This window comes from Procambarus clarkii, chromosome 52 (genome assembly GCF_040958095.1).
Source record: "Procambarus clarkii isolate CNS0578487 chromosome 52, FALCON_Pclarkii_2.0, whole genome shotgun sequence".
NCBI lineage: Eukaryota > Metazoa > Arthropoda > Malacostraca > Decapoda > Cambaridae > Procambarus > Procambarus clarkii.
This window is the reverse complement of record NC_091201.1, coordinates 23,871,899-23,898,007: the sequence shown is the minus strand read 5'-3', so window position 1 is coordinate 23,898,007 and position 26,109 is coordinate 23,871,899. Positions and strand designations below refer to the sequence as shown.

Here is a 26,109-nt window from a genome sequence, read left to right as displayed (position 1 = left end):
AACAACCCCACGTCATAACTACCAAATTAATAACATTACCAGCATCAGGTTGATGAAGAAAAGGACCTTGGAGTCAGAATCCACAACTCACTGAAAATTACACACAAGTAGGAGCGACAGTAAAAAAAAGTTAACCAAACCTTAGGAATAATCAAGCGTGTTTTTTACTTTAAGGAAAACAGCGTAGTTATTCAACTGTATAAATCTCTTGTGCACTTGGATTACTGTATCCAAGCATGGAGACCTTATCTTCATAAGGACATAGCTGCTTTGGAAAAAGTTCAACATCGAGCACCAAAAATCATTTTAGAGCTAAGGGAAGGAACGGTCGAGGGCCACAAAGCTAACAACACTACAAAGTAGATGTGACAGGGCGGATCTCATCAAAACTTTAAAAATACTGAACAATTTGAAGTATGTTGACATGACAATTTCTTCAAAAGGTCAGAAGTAACACAAACAAGGAGCAACGGTTTCAAGCTCAACAAACCACAATTTGGGACCCACAGGGTTATAAACCAATAGAACCGCCTACCCGCCGAAACTACATATGCCAAAACTATTGAATTTTAAAACCAAGCTGGAAAGCAAATGGAAGGGGGGGTACCTTGACAAGCCACTGGCTTCCAGTCATCGTCGAGGCCACTAGAGTGTTAGCGGCCCTCAGGTAAATTCAGGTAAATGCAGATATTTTATGCTAGCGGTCACTGGGTTGTTTACAATGTCTGAAACCCTTTCCTAACATCCTATCTTATAGTGATATAAATTATTTTTGTTCAGCAATTAACCAACAACGTTTCATTGTATTAAACCTTAATAGTTAAATTTTACAGTAATACGATTATTTTAAAAGATGCACATTATATACATTTTAACTATGTGTGAGGAATAAAGGAAGTCGAGGTCATGCACACGAAGCCACACACTAGTGCGGGAAAGCCAAGTTGAGAGTTGATTAGTGACGAGAAGTTTGTACCACACTACAGCTCGTAGCCTCAGCTGCAGGAAGAGAAGCCTTACTAAATATACTCTTCGCGTCACTAAATATTAAAAGGCAGGAATATTATGTCTTGTCATTATTTTATAAAATAACCATGTAGGCGGAGTTGAACCGTTGTCAAGGTAGTGATGTTACCTCTGGCTCAGACACGTTTAAGTTACCTCAGACTAGGCTAGGCTAGATAAATATAGCTTCCTATGGTGTAGTGAGAACTTGCTATGGTCAGGTGTGAGAGTGCCATGTGTCTGATTACTGGGCAGGGAGGGACGCTGGACTGGACACTTCATCCCGGCTCTCAAAGACTTTGTTATACAGTATTTTGTTCACAGTGTTAACATCTCAAATGCTACAGATGTTGCTCCTTGTTAAACTGTGATTGAATTGGCCTGAACTGTGGCGTCTGCAGCCTTATATGGCCATTTGGTTGCATCATCTGTGCTTCCTGATTGGATAGGAAGAAGCATATTGGTGCAAACATATGAATACCAACTTGATTTAAGTCTAGAAGTAGTAGCTATTGGAGCTGCAGATGCTCTTATAGCCATTTCAGACATAATTTTTCTATTTCACAGTACAGTAATTTTGTGAAATAAATAACAACTCTTTGTTTCACTTTCATCTTATGTCTTCGAGAATTATCCTCAAGGCTTCAACTTATTTTCTAATTTGTTTATAGGCCTACTGATCAACATCCCCTCTTTGTCCATTCCATGTTTTGTTGAGTATTAATGAACACTAATTTATTTTGCAATGTAACTTTTATTGTTTTTCAGATGGTCTTGTGTTGAATTGTGGAGATTTTGAGGCAGGTGTATGATAATGGCCTTGCATGCTCTACCTCAAGACACAGTTCGGCTCATTAAGAGTACACAAGTCATTACTACGCCAGTTTCTATTGTTAAAGAACTTGTGGAAAATTCAATTGATGCTGAAGCTACTATAGTTTCTATTAAATTGGTTAGTATACTTAAATTATCTGTGGACGTCCTTGAAATAACTATCTAATATTATACAATTTTCCATTATGTAAAGCAGTACTTTGAATATACTGTACTGTGTATTTATATAAAATGATCTGCAAAATATAATGATTTGTGTGGTGACAGTTGTCTGTTTTGCAGGAAGACTGTGGATTTTCTCGTCTTGAAGTTCGAGACAATGGAATTGGCATTAATGAAGAAGATATGGAGTTTGTTGCAAAGCCACATTTTACATCTAAAATTTCATCCTTTTCTGATTTGGGTACAGTTAAATTATAATGATTTCTGACTTAATTAAGTTTTACAGTATATGAGGTTGTTTCCTCTTCAGCCACTCTTCTCTCTTTCTATCTAGTTATACTAGAAACTTGACTTGAAATAACTTGAAAGAAATGCCTTCTCTACGTCCCATTTTCTGGCATATTGTAGCCTTTTTCACTTTCCTCTTTTAGAGACTTCCCAGCACTTTTGTACACCTTTGCAACACTTTTTTGTACACCTTTGTCTCCTGTGTCACATTGCTCCTCATGACAACATATGACACAAAAATATCCAAGTGTGAGAAGTTGGAAGTACTGTAGTTATATATGTATATATATATGAAAGTTTTTAATTCAGCTGAATAATAAAGTTGCACTCTCATGATAGATATACAATATTGTAATAATGTAGTTCTCTCATTGTTGTACAGCATCTCTAACTTCCTATGGCTTTCGTGGGGAAGCTTTGGCATCATTGTGTACTGTAGCAGAAATCATTATTACTACCAAAACCAAGGAGGATCCAATGGGACATGTGTATTCATTTGACCAAGAAGGAAATGTAATTGGAAAGCGGCCTGCAGCAACACCTTGTGGTGAGTAATGAGTGGATATTTTTTCATTGGATTTGTTTTGCTGTACTTTACAATTCTTGTAAGCTTTTTTTTTTTTTTTCAAGGTTTTGTTGTACAGTATAGACATGGTCAACCCTCATTCAGTACAAATTTGGATTCACAGATACAATACTGTACTCAGTTTAGTTTTAAGACCCAAAATTGAAGAGCACAAGGGCTGTTTCACATCTGTGATTTTGTGCATGGTTCGTAGTGCTGTAGTTTTCGTGGTGCAAAGAATCTAGCTATTTAGTGTTACCTGAAACGCTATGCTTGCTAGTGGCTGTACAAGAATGTAAGAACTCTTGTACTGTATATATAAATAAATAAAAAATAAATTTAAATATTTTTTACCTGCTTAATTAACCCACCCACAACCCACCAGCCCACCTCTATGCCTAGTTCAAGCACATTCCTAAACTGTGTTTTTCACTTTCTGGGAGGGGCTCTCTTAGTAGTCCTTTGAGCTTATTTCTCTCAGAGGTGAAAAAGAAGCCTGAGGTGACTACTGTAACCCTGATGCCTGTGTCATAAGCTAAGGGGGGCTACTGAGGTACCACCCAGAAAGGGGTTTTTCATCATGTTCTATGATGAAAATGCTTTTAGCTCATGCCATTTTATTTCAGAAATAAAATAATTAAACTTATTTACCATATTCACAGGAACAACAATTGTAGTCAGCAAGCTGTTCAAGAATGTCCCAGTACGGAAGCAATTTTTCAATAACCCAAAACGGCGCAGGGAAGAGTTTAAAAAAGTGGAGGATCTTGTATTGGCTCTGTCTCTAGCTGTTCCCAATGCACATCTAACATTATTTCATGACAAGTAAGTTATTACTCCTAGCTACTATGGGTATATTTTCATATTATTATAAGCCAACTACAGCAATGCATTATGTAAAAAAAAAAAAAATTCTTTAATTAGCCTCCATTTCTATGCCATTATGTTACAAATTGTTATGTTAAAGAGCAATAAATCCAACTATCTCTTTCCAGTAATTAGCAGCATGGTAATACTCTGATTTATCTGTTGCTTTTTTTTTTATGGATGCTGGCTGGCCTGGAGTCGGGCTTCTCATATAATATCCAGATCAGTGAAGCTATTGCTGATCATGGTTCACAGATCCACACAGCTTTTACAATCCAGCTGATCAGGCAACTCCAATAGGAATGTATCTAGAGCCCTTTTGAAGACTTAATATTTCTTGCATAGTTATATAATGCCTTCCTGTGGTTGCCTTATGTTAGCATCTCCAGGTTTTTCCAACAGATTTAAACTTGTGGTTTTCTTCTTTACTCTTTATGCCATGGCTTCCCTGTAGTTAAGGTCTGTATCTTTTGGGTTCATCGTAGAGTGGTCAAGTTGAATCGGTTTTGGTTTATCCTTGAGTTTAGAAATTTCTAACTCTTAAGATGATGTTCTTTGCCATATCCTGTTGCATCATCTCCACTAAGGTCATCTGGTGATCCACCTTTTCCATTTGTTATATCTTGCCAAGGTTTTTAACTTGTACCTTTAGTGTATTGCACTCAAATAGCTCTCCTCCAGGTTAACTGCCTTGTTCCTGTCAAGGCTTAGGTTTCCTGCTGGGTCTCTTTGGGAAGTTTCTTTTACTGGCTGTCCTGCAGCTTTTGGGAACCCACTTTGCATGTCAGGCGAGTTCTTCCTCTTTATTTTGTCTATATTTTTATCACCTTTGTAATACTCTTGCCTTAGTTATCATTTGAGTAGAATAAACTAGAAATTAAGCTCGAGTGAATATAAAAAGCTCCTAGTTTAATAACAACTAGGATGACACTGTTCCCTACCTTAAATCCTGGATTCCTGTGTGCAGTGTGTTTTCTTTGCCTCTGCCTCCATCAGAATGTGATGGGTCTTGAGGCATGAGACATGAGACATCATTGACTCGAGTCTTGCCATCTGGTGGCAGCTGGGGGTAGTGGCCAGGTTGGTAAACTGCCTGTTTGCTAGACAGTGACTTGGTAGTCCTTGGAATGTCAGGCAGAACATGAAAAGGCTTTGAGTCTTTATGATTAAACATTCTGCAGTCATATGGGCTGGGCTTGGCTTTTCTCATGTATGCCTGCCTAGTACTAGTAGGGTCATTTGCAAGAATCCCAATAGCACTGGTATATTATGAATACAATGCCCTAACAATCATGAATCACATCTTTGAGATAAAGAATGCGCTGTTTTTGTCATTTGTTTTGTTGTACTTTACAATTCTAATATGCAGGATTAAATTTCAAATGATGCACAGTATTAATAGTTATGTTTAGAAAAATGCATTGATATTTGTGAAATGCAATTCTAAATGAATAATGGGTTTCAGAGGCCTGGCATGATTAGCTAAGCTTGGTGAAATAACAGTTAAGCTTGGGAAGCTATTAGAGGGGCCCACCAGGGCATTTCATTACATTCACTGCCTAATTTTTCAAACAGGTCCAGTATTATCCAGAAGAATCCAGCACCAGATATTCGTACAGCCCTCATGACTGTATTCCCAGCTGTGTTTAAAGATTTTGTTTCAAAAGTTAAAACAATTCAAGATGTAAGTACATAAAAGATTATAAAATGTAATCATTGATTGCAACTTAATGATAAAGTGTAGTTTAAATAATTTGTGTACAGTACTGTTATATGGAATAAGTAAATACAGGTAAAATTTATTGTTCTAAATCTGCTTATACACACACACTTGTTTTGTGATATCATCAATATCTAGTGGACTCTTGGGTCAGTGTGAGGGGGATTCAACAAGGACTCAACATGAGGTAAACAATGAGACCATTAATCAGTGTAAAGGATTAGATAAACAAGTTTGTATAGGGATACGAGTTGACAATATCTCAGTTGTGTGCTAGCATCGGATATTGTAATTATTAAATACTGCTTGAATTGCAATACAGTAAAAGTTGAAGCTTTTTAAGGTCTATTTCACAAAATATTTTGTGTGTGCAGTAAAACAATTGACCATATACAGTACAGTATTAAAAATCATTCTTTTGTTAATGTTATATATCGACATAAAAAATCAGTTTTCACGTCTGTCACTACTAGTACTCGTAACACAACTAGTAAGAAGATAACTGAACTTGCTAGTCATTAGAAGCATAAATAATGAGGACCATAAAAATTTATTGAAATGAGGGCAGTTCGATCATCGGCTTGAAAAGTAGATATGACAAGAGTCATCGGAAGTTGAGACCAGCGTTGATTGTGATCCCCAGAAGTGAAGAGGCGAGTTCCCCCCAGGAGATAATCCCCTTTACCTGCAAAGCAAATATAAACAAAATCAGCCTCCCACAAACACCAAACAATCCACCCAACTTATTGTTTGTATCAAAGAAAGGTCAGGACTTGTATTTTCAGGAATATTTCATAATAGTTGTATTGAGATATTAGTCTGGAGAACCAGTGATGCCTAACTTGACCAGCAGTAATTGTAAAATATAAGAGCATATTCTTATGTTAGTCAGGTTTTGTTTACTGTACAGTATATGAAGCTGATACTTTTAATGCTTCTTTGTCAAGTGGTATTTATTATTAAGGGGAGATTTTTGTTCTAGTGAGGTAGTAGGCGTGCGTGTGTTTTTTTGTCTTGCCTATAAAAAAAGTTTCAAAAGCCCCTCACTCCAAACAAAAAATTGCCCAACTGCTAACAAAAAAGTATCGAAAAAAAAAAATTGAAAATGTCCCAAAAACATTGCAAACTGCCAAAAAGTCTTAAGTCCTTCAAACAAAAAGTAAAAAAGTTCCAGTTTGGCTTTTTTTTTAGGGGGGGGGACTTTTAGGACTTTTATTTTTAGGTGTTTGCCACTTTTTTGTTGGGCGTTTACAAATGCCCAACAAAAAAGTGGCAAACACCCAAGAAAAAAATTCAAAATGATAAGAAAAAAATTCAAAATACTATTTTTATGTTGTGTATCTTGATGAGTTTATTTACCATTCAACAGATGAAGTTAGAAGTGCATCTTCCAGACCCCAGGTGTCTCCCCAACCAGAACTTAAGCCGAACGACAGCTGACCGTCTTTTCATAATGGTCAACCAGCGACCTGTTAACCACAAGTCATTTGAAAAGGTACCAGCAAAATATAAGCTCAGCTTCTAGATTATTAAATACACCATTTAAGTTCTTAAGCTTTAATTACTTATATGATAGGCTCCACTCTTGTATCCTTACATGAATATACTAGTATTTAAGCTTCTAGTGAAATTATTTTACATGTGTGACCCTTGAACATTGAGTCACATTATATATGCATCTAAAGGCAATCGTGGGTCAAGCAAGATGCTGATTGAATTTATTTCAGCAGTGAATGAATTCTAATTGGTGCCATATGGTTCTAATGGCTCTCAGGAGATGTCATGGTTTTGGCAAGGAGGAATGCTTGGCCTGTCTTTTGGTACTGATACAGACACTATAGGCGGCATGTGTCCTTTTGATTCCGTGGGAATATGACCTGTGGCTTGTACCGAGTATAAGACTTGTACTGAATAAAACATTGAAAATTAAGGCTTATTCTTGAATGGTGGTGTTCCGCCACACATACTGACATGTAGATATTGTATATTGTTTGATGATGATAGCTTCTGATTACTAAGATATACAAGAGTATCCTAAGTTAATTTTGTGTGTGTAAAACTTGTTGTTAATTGCAGTCAGTATTTAGTCCCAAGACATTTGCTGGTAACAAGCGTAATACTGCTTCAAGTTACCAGTTATCTCAATTTCAAGGGGAAATGCTTTTAGTTTTGAGTGTTTATTTTCTTCTTTCAGATGGTAAAAGCTTATTACAGCCACAAAATGGAAGGGTGTCATGGGCGTTATCCCTTTGGTGTTGTTGTCCTGACTGTCCCGCCAGATGCACTTGACGTCAACTTAGAGCCTAACAAGACTAGGATTCTGCTGAAAGATGAGGTTGTAACAAATGAATATTTCTTGTTTGACTTTCTTTGTCATAGAATACTATGGTATGTGGAGAAAAAAATAAATATACAGTATATATATATATATATGATTTCTTTATTTTCTTTTTCTTCTCTTCTCTTTATTTTCTTCTCCGAGGCTATGGGTCCCTACACTTACACCAGAGGTGGTACCCCTTCTAGGTTTAAAAAAAAAAGAAAATTATATATTATATATAAAATATAGTTGGCACAATCTGTAAGTTGGTTTTAGAATAGAAATACTGTACTAGGAAATACTGTGCTAGGAGGCAGCTTCTAGGTTGGAGCATTACTGTTCTCCTCACAAGTTATGTTGCAATGCCTCCTATGGCATGAAAGATCCTTGTATAAACTTAATTGACTTCCTTGTGCATATTATCTATGTATGTATAACTAAATATGTTTTGGCACTGTAGAGCTAAAAGGTCATTGCTATTCTTTTCAGGATGTGGTTCTTGAGTCGCTGAAGGTAATGCTAACAGAACTGTATGGTCCTCTAGATAATACTCAAACATCTGCCAGGAAGAAAGGTGGTGCTCCTTGCTCTGAAGTTAACACAGACATTACTTGCACCTTCTCTTGTATTACACAGCCTCTGAAAGAGACAAATTCAGAAATACTTAGAAAGAATAATCGGCTTCAAGATGGCTTTGATTCTTCTCGTCTGGGAGAGGGTAATCTGCTGAGTGAGAAAGATGCAGAAGATCCATTTGAACAGTGTGATTTAAGTAATATCATGACTACAAAAAAGACTCAAACTGATAGAAAAAACAGCATAAATAATAAAAACTGTAGCAACATTAAGGTAGTTGGAAGCTCTGCCATGCTTAGGAGGCAAACGGCAGGAACTTTCGATCCTCGGTCACAAGAGTTGCATGCTGTAAATGGAGTTAAAGAAAGCTGTAGTTCTGCAGATCAAGTAGTGGTTGACAGAATGAATTGTCTTGCCAGTGAGCATAGCAACAAAGAAAATATTACTAATATTGACCCAAAATTTTTCTCGAGCACTCCAAACAACGAAACTCAGGGAATTTGTCCTTCTATATCGGAAAGTAGCATTACCCGTGTTGGAAGCTTGAGAAGTCAAATTGAAGAATCTGAAAATGATCTTAGCTTGTCTTGTTCTAAGGATACAGAAGTTTTAAATTATGTTGAACCTAATATATCTGGTATATCTCCTTTGTCTATTTCAAGTTCAAGTAATAATAACAAAACAAGTCACATGTGTAATCCTGACACTACTGAACAGTCTGCAAATAAGTTCTCAAAACATGCTAATGGAGAGAGTTCAGAATTGTCTCGGACAAACCACGATAGCAGTCTCCTTCACGAGTCTCTTATGGGATCAGATGGAATTCCTGTTTTCAAGATTGCAGCATTTCCATCTGAGGAGCTGAACACAAGTAACGTAGGTGACCAGGACTGTGACGTTTCCAGAGCAGCGAAGGAAAATTCACATATTGGACATTTCAATAATTTTAATAGTGAAAATAACAGGGAAGATGATGTGGGCTCGGAAGAGAGTTTGACTCCAGCTACAGAGAAAACCAGTAAAGGATGCTGGAGCCGAGGTCTAATAACAAGTAATGAAGATATTCAGGTAATTTTGTAACAAGATCTTGAGAGAGGGTGAGTGAATATTTCTTGATATACTTGTGTGTGCGTGTACTTGCCTAATTGTGCTCCCAGGGGTTGAGCTGGCTCTTTGGCCATACATATTAACATTAAATCGACTGGTATACGATATAATCGTAATGGCTTGGTGCATTCTCTTGCCCTTCCCTTCCCTTCACAGAAACAAAGTTTCCCATCTCTTCTTGTCTTCTACAGGTTCTCTTAACACCACTGAGAAAAGATCTAGAGAAGCTACTGAGGAGGTCGTAAGAAATTGAGAATTAAGTAAAATAAAAAAAACCATTTCTGAGCAACCGCTCAATCCCTATTCTCAATATTTATTTCCCTTTTTTACCCCCTAGATCTATTTCTTATTTTTAGTTTGGGCACAAGGTGGGGCTTGTCCTTCCTCCCAACTCTTCACACAGTTATGATGCAATCAAATGGTGGTCAGTATAGCTGGATGATGAGTATTTAGCTCTTTCAGAGTGTTGAGTTTTGAATGGTTAGCTTTGGTTCAAAGGGAGTTTTAAGTGTTTTGAAAGATTTCAAAATTCTGTAATGTTATGTCACTCAAGAGTCTGGTGTGAAGTCTGTGCCCCCAACAAAGGCTAATGGCATTAGGTATGAAGGGGCTACTGAGGTGACCTCGGAAAGGGGCATTTCAATTCACCCAATGCTTTATTTTTCTGCAGACTGTCCAGCTTGTAAATGCTCCAAGTGCTGAAGCCAAATTAACCAAAAGGAAAATTTCTTTGGGGAGTGGTTTAAGAAAACGAGCAAGTGAGATTCAAGATTCACAAGGAACGCCACCCAAGAAAACTAAAGTTAATTCTTTAGGACCAGCTGCCTATGATTATATTCATGGCAAACCAGTGAAGAAGCCATCTAGTCCCTTTATTCTTTATTCAAGAGATATAAGAGCTCAAGGTAATGTTTTGGTTTTTGTTGAACATATTCCTATCTAGCTACAGTATAGTGTTTTTGTACTGTGTGTAGGGAGAGCTGGAGATTTTGTCTTGTAAATAAGTTATTCTTTCTTGGCTTCATACAACATTATTATAACATCCAAATTTCTCTACATTTTTAGCATAAACTACTGTATGACTTTTGTTTTATATTATAATGCTTGTCAATTTAAACTTCTCTTATTATTTCATGTATTGCAAAGTCTCTGAGCATTCAGCAGTGTGTGCCTCAGTGGTCATGACCCTACAGGGACACCTGAATGTTCCCTGCCGTTGCAGTGTACAGTGTCCCACTGCCATGGGTGGTCATGACCACAGCCATGAAACCAGTAGAAGGGAACAACCAAGTGGGACTGCTCACAACACCTATATAAAAATATGTACACATACGGTATGTCTTTTTATCCACAGTGTTATCTGAAAACCCTGGAACAGACTTTGCTTTCATCGCAAAAGAGATGGCTGATAGATGGAAAGCTTTAGACTCAGAGACAAAATGTTTTTATACTGAACAAGCAAAGATTGAGACAGACAAATACCAAGAGGAAGTCAGGTGAGTGCCGTCTTAAGAAAATTATTAAAGACTACAGTAATTTCATTTGTCTCTTACTAATTAATTTTTTACCTTCAGCGAGTTTGAACTGGTAAGTTCCCTGCTCTGTTTGGCATGATCCCTTGCCATGAGGTCAAAAAAGGATGTTGCCTTAGGAAGCATCCAAGTGGAATACCTCCACATAATGAGATATTTGTTTCCTCCTTAGTGATGTGCTCTTATATGATTCCAAATACAATATATTGGCTTGTGGGAATGAGAGAAGTCAGAATTATTACGAACAGAGGCTATTTCTAGGTCTTCTTCGTCATCACTGTTTGGTAAATTTCATTACCATTGCAGTCTTTGATTAAAATAAGGGCTTGCATATAACAAAAAAAATAAATATTCATAACCAGATTATTTGAACTTGAAATTTGTTTGGTACATACAGTAGTCAAACTTTTCCAGTCTAGACAGTATTCTTGAGGTTATCTTGAGATGATTTCGGGGCTTAGTGTCTATTCATTTTGCAGGTTTGCATGAACTTCTTGCCTTTTATTTAAGGATAATTGAAAATGGTCAAATTTTGGGGGCTTTATGAACAGGATAGGACAGTACAACATGCAGATAAATATAGGGATGGCAACATAAGATACAGTATGTCAAGTCTTTTTATTGTATTTTGTATAGTAAATTTATTTTATTTTTCCAGGAAAATTCGAGAAAATAGAGGCTTGAACACTACATTAAATTCCCCATCAATTAAAACTAAGGCATCACTTGACAGGTAAGCTATTTATTCTTAACATTGCAGTCAATGGTATTTTAATTATCTAGTCTTGCCACACACATGCTATCAGATACCTTCTATATGTAATCCCAAGAACATCTCTAACTCTTGCTTTATCATGCACAAGCTATGCCAGACTGTGAAACTGGGCTGGTATTGATATAGCGATTGTATGACTTAGAGACAACTATGGAATAATTAGATATGTATTTATTTATTTTTTAGGTACCTTGCTCCCCTGACTCCTCAGCTGGCCAAGGGTGAAGGAAAGAATATCCGTAGGAAGCCACTTGAGTCAAAAAAACCTTGGCGAGAACATAGTAAAGAAATTAATGTAACAATAGACAATATCAAGGAGCTACTGAAGAGGAAACCCTCAGACTGTAATTCAAAGAACTCGACAAGGCTTCTTGGTCCATTGAATGCATGCAGAGGTTGGCTGTGCTCATGGGATAGAAATATCGTTGCATTGAACACGTTTAGACTGTACGAAACTGTTCTTGTTAATAATCTTATGAAGACTTTTCGTCTTCCTGTAAAAGAACTTGCTGATTCTATATCGTTTAATTCCAGGTAAGTTTTCACAAGTTGCAGGTATGCAGTTAATATTAAGTGCACAAGCAGAATGATGCCAAGAAATTACTAGAAGAAATATACAGGTATACCTGTAAATGTTAAGGATTAGAACAGATCTGAATTGCATTTTAATTTGATGATTATAAGGCTTATATATAAAGAAAATAAGAGGTAAAAAAAGTAAAAGTGCTTATCGGTGCAACGTGTCACAAGTCACAACGTGGCTGAAAATTAATGCCAAATCCACTTTAATGTAAAAAACTTCATCCATTTTTTTTGTTTACAATGATGTAAAAAAAAATTGGATGAAGAAATTAAAGTAGTGAGGTAATGGACTCGGTGCTAAGCAACAGTTAAGTGAGACATGGAAGCACTATATTGAAAGAGAGAAAAAATCCAAAAGTGTGTGATTTCATCAGAAAAAAGGCAAAATATATGCTGTAGAGAGAACATGTGAGAGGCTGTGCATGAGAGGGGGGGGATGTCTTCATGAAGACAAAGAAATATGCCATACCAGGAATGTGGTGTGTTTGTGGACATAGTTTTTCATGGGGACACACTGTTATACAGTATAACAAGAATAGATCCGAGCTCCAAACCAGATACACAAAAAATTATTTTTTATTTATATGACCTGTAATTGGTTATTTTCAAAATGGACAGTTTCTGTACTATAATTAGTTGTTTCTTGCATCAGTTAGTTAGTATATAAATATTTTCTGCATTTTATGTTCTGCACTTATTTTCTTAATACTATACTAAGATAATTCTTAATTCTAATTCTTACCAGCACTTTAATTTTTTCCACCCACAGCACACTTGGACCAGAGAGCTGGAACCTGCTGCTAAAGCTACAGCGAGAACTGGTGCCTGACTGCAATAAATACTTGGTTACAGATTGTAGATTTGTGTACAGTGGTTTTAAAATAGAGCTCTATCCTGGTGAGTAACGAGTTTTTACAGTATATTTTCTATTAATATATAAGTTCCCTAGGAACACAGAGTTTGGTGGTACTTGCAGAATCTTTCTCAGTTAGTCAGATATTATACAGTACTCTATACAGTATATAATTCAAGTTCTGATGTCAGATACAAAAAACCTGTGTATATACTTTATGTACTTGAGGTTTGTATCGAGGTCCTTCAAGATCAGACTACTGACCTCCAGGATAGTCCCAACAACAGTTGCCTAACTTCCAAGTACAGTGGCACTTTCATTTACGATCCTAATCCGTTCCCGGAGACGCAACATAGACCAAAAATTTATAAACCAAAACGAATTTTCCCATAAGAAATAATGTGAATTAAATTAATCTGTTCCACACCCTCCAAAAATATTAACTTAAATTTTTTTTTTATACTGAATACCACTCATTTTGTACTACAATACAGTATGTATATCTTACCTTTATTGAGGACTCTTGTTGGGGTATGGAAGATGGTGAAGAGGGGAGAAGAGGTGTTAGTGTTTGGAAGGGGAATCCCCTTCTCATTATAACATCAGGCAGACATGACTTTTCTGGGGTACACTCTCTCTCTTCTACATTTTGCAGGCATACCACTAGGACCTGGTTGTGGCTCACTGCTTGTTTGTCTCACTAAAACCCTGTCTACTGACACTTGTTTTTCCCTAAGTTTTAACACTTGTCTGTAGTGAGACATCGCATTGTCATTAAAAAGGTCAATGCAATGGCCTGTTACAGCTTTATCTGGGTGACACTTCAGCAAAACTTTGCAGTTCTTCCCATACTGCACACATTTTCTTAATTAATAAGAAAGGGATATCATCAACCCGCATACCATGTTCATGTTTACGAATGATCTCTTGTTTTTCCTTTATCGTCATCTTCACAACTATTTTCTTAGGTTAAATTTTACCACTGACTTTCTTGGGACCAATGGCATGATATACAGTATAATAACTTTTATGTTCAGAAACCAAAAACAAAGCACAAAAACAATTAAATTCTTTACAAAGAATTCAAGCGCGGACGTCACTGGGCAGGTAGGTGTATTACACTGGTAAACAATCGCCTCAGCGCCACGCACTCGCTTGACCCAAACACATATCAACAGACGTTGTATTCCAAGGAAAACGTACACCCATTCAAATTTTACTATAAATTTGACATCATATACGAAAAAATTGTACTCTAGGGCAGTTGTACACCAAGGTACCACTATAAATTTTTACAGCAAAATTTTCAGAACAATTTTTTCTTGCAAACCATGGGGGGATGTCAGCATTTATCAGTTGCACCCTCCAAGGGTTAGTGACTGGTATGTATATTAATGCTGCATGTATGCTCAGTTCTAGATGGGCTCCTCCTTTAGTACAGGGAAGAGATAGGAAAAATAAGCCACTATTTTACACATAGTAATGATTATGTTGCAGCAGAAAACAAAGGTAATTATCAGGATGAAGTGCTAAACCATAATAACTACAAAGAGGAACACCGACATGAAAGCAGGCTTTATTGAAAATTAATTTTTGTCTGTAAGATCTTTATTAGATGTAATTGAGAAATGCCAAGTTAGCTGTTTATAAATGGGCAAAAAAAATGAGATGAAGGTGCATTGAGGCCAGAGATGAGATGAAATAATTCACAATTTATTTCTTTGTATTATCAAGTCTTAAATGTTGTTTTCTTCCATGCTGATGAGTTTGATGCCCTTAACTCTTGGCATGTGGCCATCATCTGCTAATAATTGTTTTGTTTTGTATATTTCAAGGTGCCAGTAGCAGTACTGTTATATCTCATGGGGAAATCATTGGGATGACTGATGTTGTGGGCTTCTATGGGATTTATGACTTCAAAGAGCTACTAGCTTCCTTAGTTAAATGTCCATCTGCTACCATCGATCAAACACGCCCGCTGAAATTACAGCAGTGGATAAAGGTAATATTGATGTGTAGCAGACACATCCAAAATAGTTATATTCGGAGAATCCTGATAAGGTATATCCCGTTGGTAATAATTCTTCAAAATGAGAGTGTGCAAATTTCTGTTTCAGAAAGGAACACAAAATTAAATTTGTATAAACTTTTGGTCTAAAACATGTGCTTTATAAACTTTTATATTGATTGTAAAATATTATAATTACTGTATACATAAAATATTTGTTTTAAAATACCCCCCTCAGTGGGTGGTGCCTTGATGTGATGTGGGGGCTCTTCTGCAATGCCCACTGATAAGAGGGAGTGGGGGGTGGCTCCTACTCACCTCTCCTGCCTGCTGTGATGATACAAACAAAATACACCCATATGCTTTAGCTGTGCATGGAGACCCATGCATTCCCTTTTGATTCATCTAGGACTTGAGCCATTCACTTGATAATAACTGCCTCACAGTTATTATCATTTCCTTAAGGTCTTCAAGGTAACTTTTGATAGTTGAACCCTCCTGTCCTTGGTAATTCTTGTTGGTGCCAGATGCACCATTCAGGAATATACCCCTTATCCACACCTCTGCAATAGGTGTTGGAAATTCAGACACGGAGCCTCGAAATGTGTTAGTAAGGCATCTTTTTGCTTCTTATGTGGTTCCTCAGACCATTTTACGACTGTGCTTCTCGTGCTTGCTCCATCAACTGTGGTGATGCCCGCCTTGGATTTTTGCATTCTTGTCTCCATTATAAGTTCAAACAGGCAATCCTCCACCTTGGACAGGATCTCACCCCCCCCCCCCCCTCCCCAAACTAAGATTAGGTTCATCTTCTTCCTCCTTTTTCTGGTATGACCTATGCTTGTGTATTACATTGTGCTCCCCTTCCCTTCCCTCCTCATATCCACAACTATTTCGATGCGTTGGACCCCAACATGTCCACAAGCTCTCCTCCTTTTCCCGCTCTCCTACAATCCGAGTCTGTGTGTGTCTCTGGTGCTACTGACCAGTGTTTCTGCCCCACTTTCCCAGTCTTCCCCTACCCATCATTATCATGTTGGCACCCCACCTCTTTGATCTTTATCCCCTGTGGGCCCCTCCATCTCTTGATCCCGCCTTCCTGTTCAGTCCTCCTCTGTCCTTTGGCCCTTCCTGGCATATGATCATCTGGGCTGATGTCCACCCTCCACCCATGTATCCTCGTGTTACCTGCTCTCGTCCTCCCTCCCGACCTGATGGGATTGTGGCTTTCTCACAGTACCTTGCCACTTCCCGCACCTGGTGGACATGCCTGTCAATGGCAAACTCCTTAACACACCAGAGACGGAAAGCTCTGACTGTGCAAGGGCAGCGTTAGTGGGCATACAGGAAGAGAACCCCGAGTACGTGCAGCCTGAAATGCCAAACGAGCCAAGCTCGCCGAACAAGCCCAATCTAAACACGCATGCGAAATTTAAACTAAAACTTGAAGCAGTACACAACAAGTTTGCCCTCCAAAGGACAACCAAGCCCAAGGATGGCCGGCACTTAGCTCGAAGCTTTGGTGCTTGCCTGAGAAGCTTAACTGTAAGTACTAAAGGTGTGAGGATACCAGCATCAGGGGCAGAACTGACTTAATGAGCCAGCTGGCTGGAAGCTGGATCCTGGCTGCCTAGTAGAGGTTACCAGTACTAACGAATTTTGGGCTCATTTGAGTGGATTCCTTGTTCTGTGTGAATTGTTAAGAGTTGTTTGGTGGTTTTGAGGCTTCATTTCCTGTGTACCTTCCAGTTGTCAGTTTAGTTTTGCTGACTTTCTTGAGGCTTTTTCTGGTGGGGTGGCAGATTGTCAAATTGGCCTACCCTGTGCCTCTGTGAGGGGGCCAGGTTCTGATTCTGGTTCCTGGTAGACCAAATGGAAGTTCTGTGGCTGAAGTGACCCTTTGATATGAAGCAATCTCAGGAGGATAGCTGTAGGGAGCCACAAGGACTCCTCCAGAAAAACGTGGTTCATTACATTCAATATTGGGTTTATTGATCTGTAGAACTGGTGCTACAGCTGTGTTGAGCATTTCATTAGTAGACTTGACACTGGATATACCACTTCAATAAATGGTACTGTATTTTATAAATAAATGTGCAAAGTAAACATTTTTTTTACCATTGGTAACATGGACAATATTTTCTTAGGGAGAAGCAGTAAGAATAATTCGCTCTGGGCCAAATCTCGCAAGACGTGAAGATGTACTGGAAAGGCTAGAAAAGTTGCACGTCATAAAGGATAGTTTTGATGACAGCAACAGGTGGTCGTGGCAACAACAGAAGTGCATCCATGAAAAACCTATTTTCACACCACTTTATTCTTTAGATGATCTGCCTCAGTCTCAGTCACAACACAATGCTGGATCACAACCCTGAACTGTTGCCACCTATAACACCACAACTTTAAAGACAGTAAGTTTGAAATTATCAGTTATTTCTGGGAGAATCCTTACTACTATTAGACTGGTAATAGTTCTAAATAATTTGTTAGTGTTTAATATTAGTAGTCATTTTTGTGATAAATTGATCATCCAGATATTGGAAGTCCACTACAGGCTCACCATAGACCGTGCTGCTTGGAACTTGTTGTTGAGTAGCCGAGTCTAAAACAACAACAACAACAACATCAGAAGGGAATGTGTGTGATATTTTTTAATATCAACTATGGCTAAGCTAAAGTGCCACAGGCAATGAGACCTGGAAAAATCTCCCAGTTGAGTCAGTATACGGTGGTCATAGTGTTAGTGTGTGCGCTGATGGACCAACCTGTCCTCTCCCCTAATATAGTATATCACATTTATAATGTAATAGACTAATCTGTCAAGGTTACTGGGTTATATTAACAATTAAAGCACCGTAAAATTTATATTTTCCGAGAATCAGCCTTGATAGGTTAGAGGTCGGTTGCTTAGATTCAAATGTTTCTGGTCAGACAATGCAGTTGCATTTTACAGTGTTAAATTGTGAGAATGAGCTGGATGGAAGAGGTTCTTGGGACAGCAATATGATTGAGAGAGAACTACACTGCCTATTCATACTAATGTAGATTTGAGCTAGTCACAAAAGTCAAGACTCCTAGCTTGCATTTGGAGACTAGAAACAAACCAATCTACAAGAAAAGCATTTATAAAGATATTTGGATATAGATAAATATAGACTGAAGGCTTCCAATGAAGGAAATCTACTGCTTAAGAGTGTCAACATCAGAGACAGATGAACTAAGTGATCTCACCTGTAGTGACTAGCAAACCATTGGTGATACCCATTTACCTCCTTCAACCACACTCAATACAGAGAATAAAGTTTACATTCAAAATTTAACCTACCAATGAGATTTGCCTGCTTCCTGGGAGTTTAAAAATAGTGCAGTGAGGATGAAAATCTACGCCCTCAGCCCTTTACTACTCAGGAACTTTTGGAGCTGAGGTTTCTCAGTATTAACTAGAAGCAAGTACTGTGCAAGATTTACAAAGTCACAGGGGTACACAAGGCTCACACCTGTTTCCTCAGGCCTCCAGTAAACATACGTCATCTTTGAAAAATAGAGGCACTTGCTTACAGGACCTACAAGACCCTTTAAAAATTTTATTTACAAGACCCTTTAACTTACTCATACAACCTTTTAATTTTTGTATAGAACCTTTAAAACTTTAAACCCTTCAGGTATAAAGTAAAACCATATTTTCTTAAAAATATCTTTATTTCATTTCCACAATAAATTAAAGAGCCGTTAAAAATTTTTAGGAGCACCATCCTTAAAATTTATAATACAAGCTTAGAACAATGTTGATCTATTAAGCTGGTAATATAATGCTAAAATATATTTTGCAAATACAGTACACACAAACCATGCTCTTTAAATCTTTTGTTGTACTGAAGTTCATTAAGGTGTGCAAAAAGTTTTTCTAAACCAAAATTATTTTATTTTATTTTGGTACATGTGTTATAGATGTTTTACGATAATCTAATTTGACTAATTTTCACTAACAATTAAAAATAACTTTACTATTTAATAATTGTTTAGTGGAGTAATAATGAAGTTTCATCTTTACATTGTTTACAAGTGGTTCTAGTTTGTAGCAAATGTTATCAGTTAATCGGTGGTTTCCATTAGTAATATCACGTAAGGCTACCCTTAGCTCCAATTAAAATAATAAAATAAAACATTTCTGAATATTTTTCCCATTGAATACATTAAAAAAATGAATTACATTTTGCCATTATTATACACCTTTCAACATTGTGATGCTATGCACCATCCAAGCTTCCAGTCAACACTCAACAGTAGAATCATTCATAAATAATTCTAACATAATTATCACACCTAGAACTGTTTTAAACTGAACAGAAACTTTTGAAATGCTTAACAAGAGCATCTGAATAATAATTATGTACTATACAAAAGTGTCACCACCTACTTGTACTCTACAAGGTTATGTAATTGAGCCACTGTATGTTGTAGGTAGCATACTCTTCACAACTCCCAGACCCAAATTCACTCCTTGTATCAAGTTAAAGTTGCTGCTTTTCTAGCTGTTCTCATTTCATGAAAAAAAAAAAAAGCCCTACTGTTAAGCTCATTTTCTTTATTTCAATTTGTCTTCTAGGCTTGGCATCTTATTTTAATTACAGTACAGTACTTGATAACTGAAGGTTTAGTTCTCATTAACAGAGAATTTCAAGGGTTTTCCTTACACAATTCAAGAATGCTATAAAAATATCTATATCTATTAATACTTTTAACTACATTGCCTCATTGGTTCACAAGTTCTTATTTTTATGTCGCATACGAGTTAAAAATCAAAGCACGCTTTAATAATATGAACACATGAGGTTAGAATGAATCAAGTATAATGCAACAGCAGCTGAGGCACTGGAGTACAATTGTTGGGTGGAAGATCAATTTGGCAAGCCAGGCATACTTCCACCTAACAGTGCACTCTGAGAAAGAAGGGGTGTGAGGAAGTGGCAGTGTTGATAAAATGATATGTTGAGTGCCATTGGGATTTAGCTGCAGCAGAGTGGAGAATAATTTTTGTAGAATTTTGTAATCGGGAGAGTGTGGTATAAACAGTTATTGAGAGCTGCCTTGTTGCCAATCCAACTTATTAATTAGTAATGGCAAAACGAGATGTAAAGCAGACACTGCAAAAATAACAAAAACTATTATCTTTGGCAGGCTTTTGACTGCATGCCCAGTGGTTATGCACTCAATTTATTTGTTTTTTCCAGAACTCAAGTGTATTTGTTAATGCAATTATCCATATTACACAATTGAAAAGATAAATCAATAAGTGCAGCTAACATCTGTCACACATCCAATTACTTTTTTTTTTTAATTGCATCCAACTTGTCCCTTGCAAAGTTATGGGCATCTTTGCAATATGAAACAAGATGTTTACAACTGTTTAACTATGATTAACTTAATCTGTATTTGCCCTCCCCCTTTTTTTTACCTATCAATAAAAATTTAACCAAACTTTGTGCATGAATTCTGTTCCAGATCATGTATGCAGAATGAAGTTCAATTTACCTGGTGTTGATTTTAAGAGTTGTAATCTTTAAGCCCGGCCCGAAGATCAGGTTACCCCTGGCGATAACCTGATTAGCAAGGCTGCTTCTGGTAGCAGCCCCACACAGCCATCACTAAACAGCTGAGTGAAATGTCATGAAAATCAAGCAAATTTTTTGTTTAGTGGTCTATTTTTCAAATGCCATACTTGGAAGTGATTACCATAAGAGTATTTCATATAATTTTCTTGAAATGCAAATATATATGGTAATTTACATATTGGCAACATCTGTAATAGTTATACAGTAACCCAACTTCCAGGATGTATTAGTGGAGAATACCGAGCCGAATATACCCTCATTACCTAAACAGAGTTAGGTAATGAGGGTGAGTATACTGCATGTAGTTTTAAAGCAGATATATTTTAAACAACGTTGTGTTAAAAAAATTATTTTATAGTAACTATTAAGGTAACAAGAATTTAATGTTTTTTATATATATACTGTAATCTTTTAAAGAAAAATTACTTGTTATACAGTACTTTTTTTTTTCCTCATTAGTACAGTACAAATATTTCATCATGTAATGTCAATATACAGGAAGTACTGTATATTGGCGATAATAAAACAGGCTATATATATATTATACCAAAGTTACACATCAATGCAAAATGTTTCTCTAAAATGTGCTACAGTATTGGTTATTTAAAAACTGCAATTTCCATTCACATCAGAATCTTGATATTCAATTACAAACTATCCTATTCCCCCTAAAATGATCTGGTTGTCACTTCAGAGATGAAATTTGAACTTGAAATATACAAATTTAAATATTTTATATATACAGTGGAACCTCGAGTGACGAGCATTTCGAGTAATGAGCAAGCCACTCGCAGAAAATACGTCTCTACTGATGAGCTTCGCTCTATTAATGAGTGTTCCCGCTGGTTCTCTGACACTTCTGACAGCAGTTTTGTTGTTGTTTCACAAGTCGAGTTTTCCACATGACGAGCCGGAACGGATTACACTCATTAATCGAGGCGCCACTGTACAGTACTTAGATAATATATAAAATATATATAATGAATAATGAGCTGCCAGCTACATTTTCCAGCACCTCGCTGTGGTACATGAAGGGGTAATAAGTGTTAGTCATGGTTCTTGGCAGCACACCTAGGAGTTTGTGACAATTTATTGTGTACCTTTTATGTAAAGTCTTGTGTGTATGTACTGTATATACAGTATATATTTATTGTGTTGGTGAACTGTGGGACATCACTAGTTAAGGTCACTTACCATCAGCTGTGTACTCCTCATCATTTAGCTTCCAGGGTAATGTCTGCCACTTGTGTGTTGCACCTTTTATAAACATAATTGTTGGTAGAATACTAGTCAAGATTTGTTTTTTCTGTAGTATTTAAAGTACTATATCTGAAAAATTAACATTCTCCTTAGTAGTGCACTCAAAATTAAAAAGAAGCCCCCTGGGTCAATTCACTTACAGCCAGTCCTGTTACAGTGCCCTGCACCGTATTTATAAAAACATTTGATTTGTAACACATTGACAAGTGGTTAGCCATATACATCTTTTCCCTGCCTCATCTTTGGCATGAATATTTTTACTGAATCTGTGCTGGCCTTTCTTTTTTTTCTCTTTGTTTTAATTACTGTATAAGCATTGAAGAAATAGTTTATAAATATTTAAATAATTACATTCTTAACCTTACATTGTGACCATGGTATTAGTGGTGACAACTTGTAGTGATTTAATGACCATTTGTGTGGAGGTATTTAGTGATATAGTTATTGTGCAGAATGTTCATGTTCTTGGCTTCTATTGTTAGAAGCATTCCCAATTTTGTTTTCCTCCCCAAACAAAGTGCTATATGGTAGTATGCATGTCTTTATTGAGAGTTAAAAACAAGAGATCTGTGTATGAAGCAGTGTTTTTCAAACAGTGTCCTATATATGCATTGTCTTGTGTGTGAGTTGTGCAAATTCACAGTACAATTTTCAAGGAATGCATTCCTTGCACAAACTGAGGAACTACAATTCTATTACAGTATATACTGTATGCATACAAATATTCACACAACTTTGCTCAACTTATCACTTAATATTTTTTTAATGGCCATCAATAATAACACAAGAGGTTAAATGTATAACGAAGCATAGTATAATTTTCATTATAACAGTCCGTTATTTTTCTTCTTCAGAGTAATGAAAAGCTTACCTTACCTTGCCTTGAGGTGCTTCCGGGGCTTAGTGTCCCCGCGGCCCGGTCGTCGACCAGGCCTCCTGGTTGCTGGACTGATCAACCAGGCTGTTAGACGCGGCTGCTCGCAGCCTGACGTATGAGTCACAGCCTGGCTGATACCTGATCAACCAGGCTGTGACTAATACGTCAGGCTGCGAGCAGCCGCGTCTAACAGCCTGGTTGATCAGTCCAGCAACCAGGAGGCCTGGTCGACGACCGGGCCGCGGGGACACTAAGCCCCGGAAGCACCTCAAGGCAAGGTAAGGTAAGCTTTTCATTACTCTGAAGAAGAAAAATAACGGACTGTTATAATGAAAATTATACAAAGTATCTACACTAATACATGACCAAACACAACCACCATTTTCCCCTCTGAAACAAGGGGTAATTAATGCAAAACCAAAAAGAGAACAAATAAATTGATGTACATATTAATTAGTGTGTCATCTGGCAATTATGACCTGTAAAATGAGAGATTACTCGGTACTCTTACCATATCTATCAGTTTGTGGCGATGACTGAAAAGACAGTTTTCTAATTGTACCAAAATGTTACAACTGTTATGCTTCATAAGTAGAGTAAAGCAATTTTAAGGAGATAACACTTAACATAATTAAAATAACATATATTTTATATGAATACAAGGTACAATATAGTTGGAACTACTGTTCTTATATTCACAATTACACACTATGGAAAACTTATGAACAATAATATATTGAGATACAAAGAGATGAGTATTGGTTGTAGCATGCTGTTGCACAGAACAAGTTTTTCAGTACTGGCATGACAATACCTTGAGATCACTACCTTAGCTTAGATGCACTTAACTGTGATAGTGTGAAAATCTCCATCCAACCATGTGAAGCAGGCTTTGTAAGGATGTGTGCGCGAGTGGATACATTTAAAAGTATCAACGAATTATCCATCATACCAGTAATTGTGACAATTCAGGCTGCCTAAACAAGCATTCACAATAAAATTTTCTTTTACTAATCCATACACCATCTTTATTTTATGTTTCTTGCTGGTACTATTAATCCGGCTTGATACTCATTTATTGCATTTTACTCATAATTAAAGGCACTAAACATTTTCCTTGTAAAACAAAAACAAAAAAAAAATCTCCATATTTGAACATTGAAACTTGTGGCACAACTTTGCATATTTGATAGTTTATACATTTCAGTTTATGCCTTAATCAGCAATATCATGACTTTAAAACTCCTTATTAATGCAAAATTTAGTCAAGTTTCAAACAATAACACAATTCTTTTTGTTCTTCTTGGCAGCAGGTTTTGCAGGAGGTCGTTCTGCAGCTTGGAACTTGCGCACTATTCTCACAAGTTCATAAAAGGATTGGTCCACATTTGTGCGGCTTTTGGCTGAACATTCAATGTATGGGATCTTCAGTTGTCGAGCCACTGTGTGGGCTTCTTCAGTACTTATCTGAAATTTAACATTTCTCATATATTACATATTAAATATTCTAAATGTATATTTTTAGAACTAGGCATTTTAATATGCAATTGTCTATGAATTACTGGAATTGTCTTGACTATATACAATACACAGAGGAAATATTAATTATCTAAGCATAGCCTCCTTGGATGCTTCCCGAGCCAGAGCTATTAGGTTTGCCCAGGACTCTTATCACATGATAGGCTTGTGTTGACCTTGTCTCTCATCGTAATAAGAAACTTAAAATAGTTATGTCTGAATGTTTCAAGGTCACTGAAACATGACATAACTATTGGAAGGTCAAGGGGGAGAAATGAAATAAATGTAATGAAACATGCCTAAATGTAATGGAAAAGGCAGCCACAACAGCAAAGCCGGAATAAGGATCCCAATTCTTTCGGATTTTAACCTCGAAAAGATCCTCATGGGGAAGATGAAACAGAAAGAGCAAGATTTATGGACACTGCACACAAACACTTCCTATGGGTGATATCAAGAAGTCAACAAGAAACAAGAGGTGATGTACCAGCTACCCTAGACCTAGTGTTTATTCAAAATGAAGATGATGTAGAGAACTTAAAATATGAGATGGCACTAATAGCCAGTGACCACTGCTTTATTGTGTTTGATTACATTGGAGAACTGAAAGAGAACTTGAAACATGATAAAGAGTATGAGAGAATACATTAAAGTGACCACAAGAGTGTTAGGACCTATCTACAGAATGTTCAATGGAAGGAAAATCAGCAAATGAGACAAATACAAAGAAGCACCAGAACAGTTCCAGTTCATGCTTCTCAGGAGGTAAGTGGACAAAAAAAAAAGAACAGCAAACCAACAGTGTAAGGAGAATGACAAAGAGTGAGAGTGTGTGAGTGTGGACTCAACACAAGGTTTCAGTAGGTTTCCAAACAGAAACAACAGTAGTCAGATTTGAAGTTAATGTAGAATAGGTAAAAAGAAACCTGGAGCAACTGGATGTAGCCAAAGCAACAAGACCAGACCAGATATCACCATGGTTACTGAAAGAAGCTGCTCATTAACTGTAGTGTTCAACATTACACTATAGACACAGAGCTAATGGAAATCTGGAAAAGGAAGACAGTGACATGTTTCAGAAGTGGGCAGATAAATGGCTGATGGAATTCAACAATGGTAATGGAAATGGTTAAGGGAGATGGGACACCTATATTTAACTACATCATAAGGGAAAGACCTGGTAATTAACATAATCCCAACACTAATACCAGAGGCTTGTGTGAACAGCATAACATCAGCAGTAAATGAGAAGTTAGCATATATACGAACATCATTTAAGAATCTAAACAACAGGCAAGGAGGCTCTCGGGGTCCATACACTGCCTATGTGACACCTGCTTGACTTGCCTTGCCTTGCCTTGCCTTGCCTTAATGGGGTTCTGTGTGAAACCATTACTTGAGTATGCAGCACTACCATGCAACCCACACCTTGTGAAACACTAAATGAAACTTGAGAATGTTCAGGTGTTTGCAACTAAATTAATGTTATACAGTACATGTCCAGAATCGTGGGGGCTCGACTATTAGGACAGGTTGAGGGAACTCCCCCTCACAATCTTAAAAAGAGAGAGAGAAGAAACAAAGGGGATACGATCACTACATACAAGATCCTGAGAGGAATAGACAAAGTGGACAAATGAAACCTATT

At 37.1% G+C, this 26,109-nt stretch overlaps 2 protein-coding genes across 3 annotated transcripts in view; one reads left to right on the top strand and one right to left on the bottom strand.

Annotated features, from left to right (window-relative positions):
• Positions 1-900: 900 nt before the first annotated feature.
• On the top strand, positions 901-21,238 carry LOC123763649 (PMS1 protein homolog 1). 2 transcript variants are annotated; one of them, XM_045750909.2, is made up of 18 exons: positions 901-1,054; positions 1,774-1,957; positions 2,122-2,242; positions 2,672-2,836; positions 3,517-3,679; positions 5,297-5,405; positions 6,811-6,936; positions 7,636-7,776; positions 8,251-9,405; positions 10,115-10,349; positions 10,799-10,940; positions 11,635-11,709; positions 11,938-12,285; positions 13,103-13,170; positions 13,207-13,230; positions 15,022-15,188; positions 17,342-17,605; positions 20,697-20,836. In XM_045750909.2, the coding sequence occupies exons 2-17, from the start codon at positions 1,814-1,816 to the stop codon at positions 17,567-17,569; spliced, it is 3,411 nt and encodes a 1,136-aa protein (XP_045606865.1). In that variant the 5' UTR covers positions 901-1,054; positions 1,774-1,813; the 3' UTR covers positions 17,570-17,605; positions 20,697-20,836. The 2 variants fall into 2 exon arrangements, with proteins under 2 accessions (XP_045606865.1, XP_045606864.1); XM_045750908.2 differs by having other exon boundaries at positions 13,103-13,230; positions 20,697-21,238.
• Positions 21,239-23,571: 2,333 nt separating this feature from the next.
• Ras64B (ras-like protein 2) overlaps positions 23,572-26,109 on the bottom strand; it is a 53,719-nt gene continuing 51,181 nt past the window's right edge. Inside the window, exon 4 of the mRNA XM_045750910.2 lies at positions 23,572-24,410. Within this exon, the coding sequence (XP_045606866.1) occupies positions 24,216-24,410 (195 nt within the window). The 3' untranslated portion in view covers positions 23,572-24,215. The remainder of the gene's footprint in view (positions 24,411-26,109) is intronic.